At 34.6% G+C, this 7,817-nt stretch overlaps 1 protein-coding gene across 1 annotated transcript; it reads left to right on the top strand.

The window, feature by feature from the left end:
- The first annotated feature begins 6,749 nt into the window (after nt 1–6,749).
- LOC137715817 (monothiol glutaredoxin-S6-like) lies at nt 6,750–7,399 on the top strand. Its single transcript, XM_068455165.2, has one exon. It carries the CDS (start codon nt 6,890–6,892, stop codon nt 7,211–7,213), a length of 324 nt encoding a protein of 107 aa, XP_068311266.2. The 5' UTR covers nt 6,750–6,889; the 3' UTR covers nt 7,214–7,399.
- The last annotated feature ends 418 nt before the right edge of the window (nt 7,400–7,817 follow it).

The raw sequence follows: 7,817 nt of genomic DNA, 5'->3' as shown, positions 1-7,817 counted from the left end.
TGCCATATTTCTTATTTCTAAACTACATATTTAACAAAAATTACAAAACATATACCAATTAACCAATAAACAAAAATTCCATATTTCTTATTTCTAAACAACACATTTAACAAAAAATACAAAACATATACCAATTACCCAATAAACAAAAATTCCATCTAAATTCTAATGATCAAATGAGTATAAACATAAAACATATCAATAATAGACTAAAAATCTTCATCAATACCTAATATAATTTAATTGAGATTAGATTAGAATACCAAAAAACTTACTTGAATTGTGAACCAAATATGGTGGCCTAGAGATTTGGGGAGGTATGATATTAGAGTAATAAAATTATAATATGGGATTAAGTGTGAGATTTAGAATTTTAGGGTTTTGAAATTTGAGGAGTTGGGGATTGGAAATTAGATGAATATGTTAAAGCTGGGCATTGGGGGAAGCAGAAAAGCGGGAAACGGGGGAAGGGTGGGACAGTGGGGAATGATGTGGGTTGGGGGTGGGATTTAAAATAATGGACAAACACTTTGGGTGGATTTAAAAAACAATTTAAAACAATTGGCCAAAACACTGTCGTTTTGGGCCAATTATTTTCTTTCTTCTCCGGTCATCTTCTTCGACAAGAAGATGTCGTACCTGCAACCTGCACTGCACGAGGGGTCCCCGGAAAATTTCTAGCAGTGATTTAGGGTCGCCGAAGGGTCCTGGGACCTCCCAGGTCTCTCTGTGGATCCACCACTGCCTGCAATATATTGAAAGCTAAACATAGTTGTAACCTTTTAAATTAATAGCCTTCACCTCATAATTATTAATATCTTATAAGAAATAAAACCTTTTAATTTACTAGTATTCTTAAAAAAAAAAAAAAAAAAAACTTTTCAATTTACTAGTTCTCAAGAAAATTGACACTAAATACTGTAGTAAGGCTTTTAATCTTTACAAGATAAAACAAGGTTGCCCATATACACACAAAGTGCTCAACGAAGTGTTCATTTAAAAAATAGAGAAATTTTTTTAACCGTTACACACTATTTTTGTCTACAGAATCTTTAAATCTTTTATACTAGGACCACCCGAGGTTGGAATCCTGCATCCGCCACTGGCTATGTATATGTTTTTCTTCACATAAGAGCATCCCCAATGGGGGCTCTATCCTCCATGAGACTACCATATTTGAAGCCTTAGTGAGAAATTTCATCCCCAATGGACCAGAAAATAGGACTACATCCACAACAAGGGCTAGCAACTTCATTTCTTGGATAGCAAAATATTAAGCTATATCTAGCCTCAAAAATTAATGGGATCCATATCAAAAAGGTAGCCCAAACCTTTTTTTTGTTGTTGTTATTTTTAATTCAACTCAAAAAGGCTACATCTCTAGCAATATCTTCTTGATACCATTGTCGGCTTAGGTTCTTAACAACTCCAAACCTTACTTGTAGTATACCGAAAGCTCTTTCGACATCCTTTTGATATGCCTTATGCATACTCCAGAATAATTTTTTATCCTTTGTTTGAGGATCTGTTGTTGTTTGGACAATAGTCGCCAATTTTGGATATATACCATCTGCAAGATAATATCCTTGTTTGTGTTCGGTACCATTAAGGGAATATCGAACAAGTGGAGCAAGTCTTTCATAAACATCATTAAAAAGAGGTGATCTGTAAAGTATATTAAGATCGTTACACCAACCTAGGGGTCCAAAGAATGCATGCCAGATCCATGTATCATATGATGCAATCGATTCGAGGACAATTGTTTCGATACCAGTGCATGCAATCTAGGCTCCCAAGAATACCAGCAAGTCACCCTTCGTCAGTTTACGAAGATATTCTGGTCCATAGACGGCGTTGATGGCACGACAGAACTTCTTGCAAGACTCTAAAGTTGTTGTCTCTCATACCCTTAAATATTCGTCAACGGAGTCGGCCACTGCTTCGTATGCAAGCATTCGGAATGCTGCTGTTATCTTGACATATGATGAGAATCCACGCTTTCCGATTGCGTCACATCTTTAAGTGAAATAATTGTTGAAATTGACGACTCCCTCCATGATCTTGTCAAACAACTCACGCCTAATGCGGAACCTGGCTCGGAAGAAGCGTGGTGGATACAATGGAGGGTTAGAGAAGTAATCATGCATAAGTCGAACATGACTCTTTTCCCGATCTCGAATAACTCTTTGTCGGCGTGACGAGGTGCCACCGTGTTTCGGCTCATTTTGCACTTGCGTAGCCTCTAAACGTCTCTGGAAGTGTTGATACATAGCCCCTACCATTGCAAAAGTAGCATTATCCTCATCTGACGAGGAGGGAGTAAAGGGATTGGAAGCTTATGTATTATGATATTAGTGTGATATCATTTATAAAAAGTGAATGAGATTCGAGATGACGATCCAACGAGTTAGCTTGAGATGCGAAATCTGATCTAACGATTAGTGGAAGATGAAATCTTATCTTATCTGATTTCGGAGAATGTGCCAATCATATAAACCAACAGATGAGATTGAGATAAGATAATTTAATGCAGTGGTTGTCATGAAGTGAAATCTTATCTTATCTGATTTCATAGAATAAACTAACGGATGAGATTGAGATAAAACAACCTAATCCGATGATACATAAGTGATGAAATCTAACTTTGTCAGAATTGGAATTTTTTTAGGTTCAAAACTTCAATAAAAAAAATTAAGATAACATGTCTAAAAATCAATTTAAGAAAAATTAAGACTAAAATAAATTTAATGTGTAATCAAATTACTACATATATAAATATATAGCCCTATATAGAGCCCTAAAGGTATATAGCCCCTCATTGTGAGAGATTCTTTTATAAAGCCCCAAAGATTCCTCGAAGTTCTAAAATGGACTATATCCACCACTTTTCCAACCCCGTAGAGCCATATAGAACCCCTCATTGGGGATGCTCTAACATTGGCTTTTTACTCGAAGCACTACGGCACCAGTGTATCCATTCCATGCAAATCTCTCCCGCGGAGTTGATGATCCAATGACATCATACGATGAATAATCACGTGTTGCATGAGAGGTCCCAGCTGGATGCTCACATATGTCCTGCAAAAATGACAAGAAAACATGGAATAGGAAACCACGTGATGACAAGGAAAAGAATAAAAGAACAACTTATCAGAGCTTTACACGTACAAAAAATACCATATTGGGAATTTTCTGACGTTGATAAACTTCATTTTGTCTAGGGTTTTAGCTGTGCTGCAAACTAACGTACGCAGATTTCTATCTGGTAGATATTTTTAAACCAAAACAAGCAAACTCGAAAATAACGTTTTGTGATGCCACGGACCGTCCTTGCATTGCAAATATCTTTTATATATTCTTGTTACGCATATGTTATCCACAAAAATACATTCCCCACTTATCCAGAAAAAAAGTAAAAATCAAAAGTGACGTCCCACCAATTATTCTTATGCATGCAGACTATTGAAATAACAAAACCACGTATCATGAATTTGAAAAATTAATGCAAACTATTGAACTAGGTGCTTATATAGTTATTTTCCTCTGTCAAATTTTTGAATTGGTTTGCCACTTAGTACTATCGTATAATAGTATTTATCTTCATTTGTAAGTGAGAGATCTTAACTTTGATTTTCGTCAAAAAGGAATTTGAATCACATTACTGATAACCCATTGTGAGGCTTAACCAACTTTCCTACTCTCTTAATGTAGATAATATCGTTTGTGTAGCAAAAAAAAAAAAAAAAAAAAAAAAAAATCGGAATTGGTCTATACGTAGTTGTCCACTTACCACCTTATTTATCACTATTAGATTATTTTAAATTTTGAAATCTGTGTAGTGGATATAGACACAAATCTCAAAACTTAAACTCATCTAACGGTGATAAATAAAATGATGAGTAATACCACCACTTGAGAGTCGTGAGCAAAAATGTAGCCCACCATTGATCAACATTTATATTGTTTTAACTTAATTATATGCAATCCAATTGGTTACGAAATCATTACTGAGCTTCATTAGATTTCTAATGTGATACATATGCTTCAACATCTTGCATGCAAAAGCTTTCTAAAAATTTAAGAAAATTTGCGGGAACTTTTTCTAATAAGTTATAAATCAATGTAGATCGATGGGCATGCAACATAAACCTATAAGTATATACAAAAGTTGTCATTAGATTTAATTTTATCGAAAAAAATCACAATATTCAAGGATGAAATCAAAAGGATATTTACGAGATTTAAAGTAAGAATATATATGATTTGATTACATATAGTCACTTTAAATTAATAAGCTCAGGTATCAGGTTCATATATTATCAATTTCATCCTGATTTTGTTAATAAAATGTTTATCGTAGCTCCAGAGAAATCTAACTTTTTGAAAAATATTATCCAGATGGCCTGATTGCATGAACATTATGCTCTTGAAACCCTAATCTCAGAATAAAAATCAGACAAAATCAGTTCTATGATCGTCCGGAAAAGCTATATATACCTACGAATGCGACTGGTTCATATATATATATATATATATATTTGTACTAACTAATAAGTGGCATTTGCAATAAGAACCGATCGTACGTGAAGGTTTTGTTTCTTTTTTTGACGTTAGTGTTTGCTACCTACCCACGTGAAAGTTCTTTATTCAAATCTTGATTTAGTTTCTTTTGATTGGACTACTCTGCAAAAGGTACGTACAAAATTCTTAACCGGTAGCTTATATTACATCCTTAAGTTATGATTCTTTATCGACGAGATCATGACTCGAATTTGATTATTGGGGTTAAAGATCCTTGTTGACAACAATGCTCACTACAAGAAAAATGGACGATAATTACGGAAAAAGCATGGTTGTTGCTGGAGTAACTATTGCTAAAAGCGTGACAACAATCGGAAAACGTTATAGTATTGTTACAATTTTTTACTTTTAGGCACGTTTTTTAACTTTTTATCACGCTTTTGACAATAATTACTCTAACAACAACCATGTTTGGTCATTCAATTGTCAAATGTGTGTGCATAAATAGCAAAATGAGCTATGGGGTTCCAATATTCTCCCGTTGCAGCGTATCAGTTTAAACTTTTTATCTTTCTGAACATCTAATTATCCATTATAACGATGAGTTTTCTTTGTAAACATATTGGTTGTCAAGAAAATAGCAAGCTTTAGTCATACTTGCTAACAGACCACATAAACATAATATTGGATTCCTAAATATATATAGCTCATGTTTTACATCGTTTTTTTTTTTTTTTTTTTTTTTTTTTTTTTGGAGAAAGATGTTTAGCATCTCTTAAATTAATAAATATATATATATATATATATAAAATAAAAATAAAAATAAATTAAAAAAACACATGTTATGGTATCTTCTCCTTCTTGTACGGTAATCACGTGGATTTATTAAAAAGGAAGATTAGCCTTTATCTTAAGCATTTTTTGTCCCTCACAAAATCGCTTTTGGTGCTTCAACTGAAATGGATGGGAATCTTTTGCCCCTTCGGATAAACCCACTTCAGCTGTCTCCACCTCAGCAGAATATAGGGCAGATGCTCCAAAACAGATAGAGTAGAAAGATGGTGTCCTTTATTTCGATATGGGTAGTGCTATCTATACATTTATTTTTACTTCTCACATATCGTTCTTGTTCGGCTGTTAGATCGAATGAATTGAAGAAGATCAATAAAGAAAAATTAATAAGAGTGTAAAAAGTAAAAAAAAAAAGTGGGTAAATAACACTACCCTTCCAATACATGTCCAAAAGCTTTATTACCATAAATTCCACTATTTTCACCTACTGGTGAGTGTGAATATGCCAATGGCCTTTGGGTCTACAGTGACATCCTCCAATGAAACCCTATCTTTATTCAATCATATTAGAGCCCTTTGGGACGTCTTCTTCAAAAATCACTTTTGCTTATAAGTGTTTTTGTTAGAAGCATTTTTATAACAAATCTGTTTGAGAAATTCATGTGCTTTCTAGATAAAAAAAACACTTGAAAATACTTACAAAATAGCTATTGACAAAGAATCTATAAGAAACGCTTCTATGACCTAGAATAACTTCTAAATTAAATTAATCTACAAACCTAGCGAGAATCACTTTTGGCTGTTAGAAAGCACATTAAGCCCTTGCAGATTGCTATAAAGATAATTTTAACTATTTTTCTACAATTTTTTTTAGATATGCCTACAATAAATTGTTCCAACCGAGTCTCAGTGTCTTTGAGACAAAAATACCACCCACTCTTCTTTCCAAATGAAAACAAATGCAACTGTAAAGAAATAATAAGACTTGAGATAATCGACTGAATTTTTTGATTGATATCAAAGGTTACAATACAAGAGACCTAATTTAAATAGGTATATTAATACAGTTCAATGTATAAAGATACAATACATGTACTCAGTTCAATTTACAAGGATACAATACAGTAACTATTTCTAGAAGAATCTGCGGCCTAGCTAATTCTGAGTTTGTTCGTAGCACTCATAATTTTCTTTGCAAAAAGCGGCCAAAAATATTTTTCGCTATCTAAAAATGTTTTTAGCCATTTCAAAAACACTACCAAATTATCTTTACGTTACACTGATGATTAGGCCATGAATATGCCTCCGTCATACACTTCTTTTGCAAGTTGTTATTCCACAAGGACATTTCCAAAGGACAACACTGGGCTTGAAGAAAGGCAAAAGGGGGTCTTTATCAACTAATTATTCTATCTGCCCCACGTGCAAAGCAATGCAATGCACTATAAAATAGACCGCTCGAGTGTTCTAAGTTCCTCACAGCAAGAAGCTAGCAAGCTCGTCTAGTTCACTTCAGTCTTCACAACCCCCCATTTCCCTACTCTTTTAATCGTTTGTTTCCGGGCTCTGACTCGCAATGGACACGATAACAAGCATGGTGGCCGAAAAGCCGGTAGTGATCTTCAGCAAGAGCACTTGTTGCATGAGCCACACCATCAAGACACTCATATCGAGCTACGGGGCAAACCCAACTGTGTATGAGCTAGATGAAATATCAAATGGGCAGGCTATTGAAAGGACACTAGTTCAGGAGCTGAGGTGCGAACCAAGTGTGCCGGCCGTTTTCATAGGGCAACAGTTTGTCGGCGGAGCTGACAGGGTCATGAGCCTCCAAGTCAGAAACCAGCTTGTCCCAATGCTCATAAGGTCCAATGCTATTTGGGTTTGGAATAGAACCTGAATGACATCCTCATATATTTATAACATATATTATACTATAAAATCCAGACCTACACTACTTAACAAAGCTCAAATAACAGTTTTTCTATTCCCTCGTAGCATTTCTTGTTTCGGTTGGTATCATGAACGGGAGTCAGTACGAGGTCGATATATACTCTATAAAGCTAAGCTTTTTTCACCTTCTTTATCTTGTACTAGTACTACCCTTGATTTCCTCTTGTCGAAGAGGATGAACCTGTATGTTTTTAGTTCCTGTAATCTCCCTTAACTATATTATATGCATGTTTAATAAAAGCAGAGAGCACTCATATACTTAACTGCAATAGTTCTACAACTGCTCAGCATATAGCGTCAACCGAGATTTACGAGCCACAAAAATATGAAAACTTACTGATGCTGAACTTACCTCATGCTCAAAGGAAATCCATCGAACAAGAAAATGGGACCTTAAGTTCTCTAATTCGTGGTTAGGATGCCATGAATAGGTCTTGCATTTTGCTTTACTTTATTCTGGTTCTGAAAAAACTATCCACTAAAGTTGACATTCGCCCACAAGCTGTAGCACATCTCTCAATTTCCTTCTTGTTCACAATATATGGATAGAA

This window comes from Pyrus communis, chromosome 3 (genome assembly GCF_041283825.1).
Source record: "Pyrus communis isolate YQ-2024b chromosome 3, ASM4128382v1, whole genome shotgun sequence".
Taxonomy (NCBI): domain Eukaryota; kingdom Viridiplantae; phylum Streptophyta; class Magnoliopsida; order Rosales; family Rosaceae; genus Pyrus; species Pyrus communis.
Note: the sequence above shows the minus strand (reverse complement) of the source record. Positions and strands in the feature narration are given on the sequence as shown.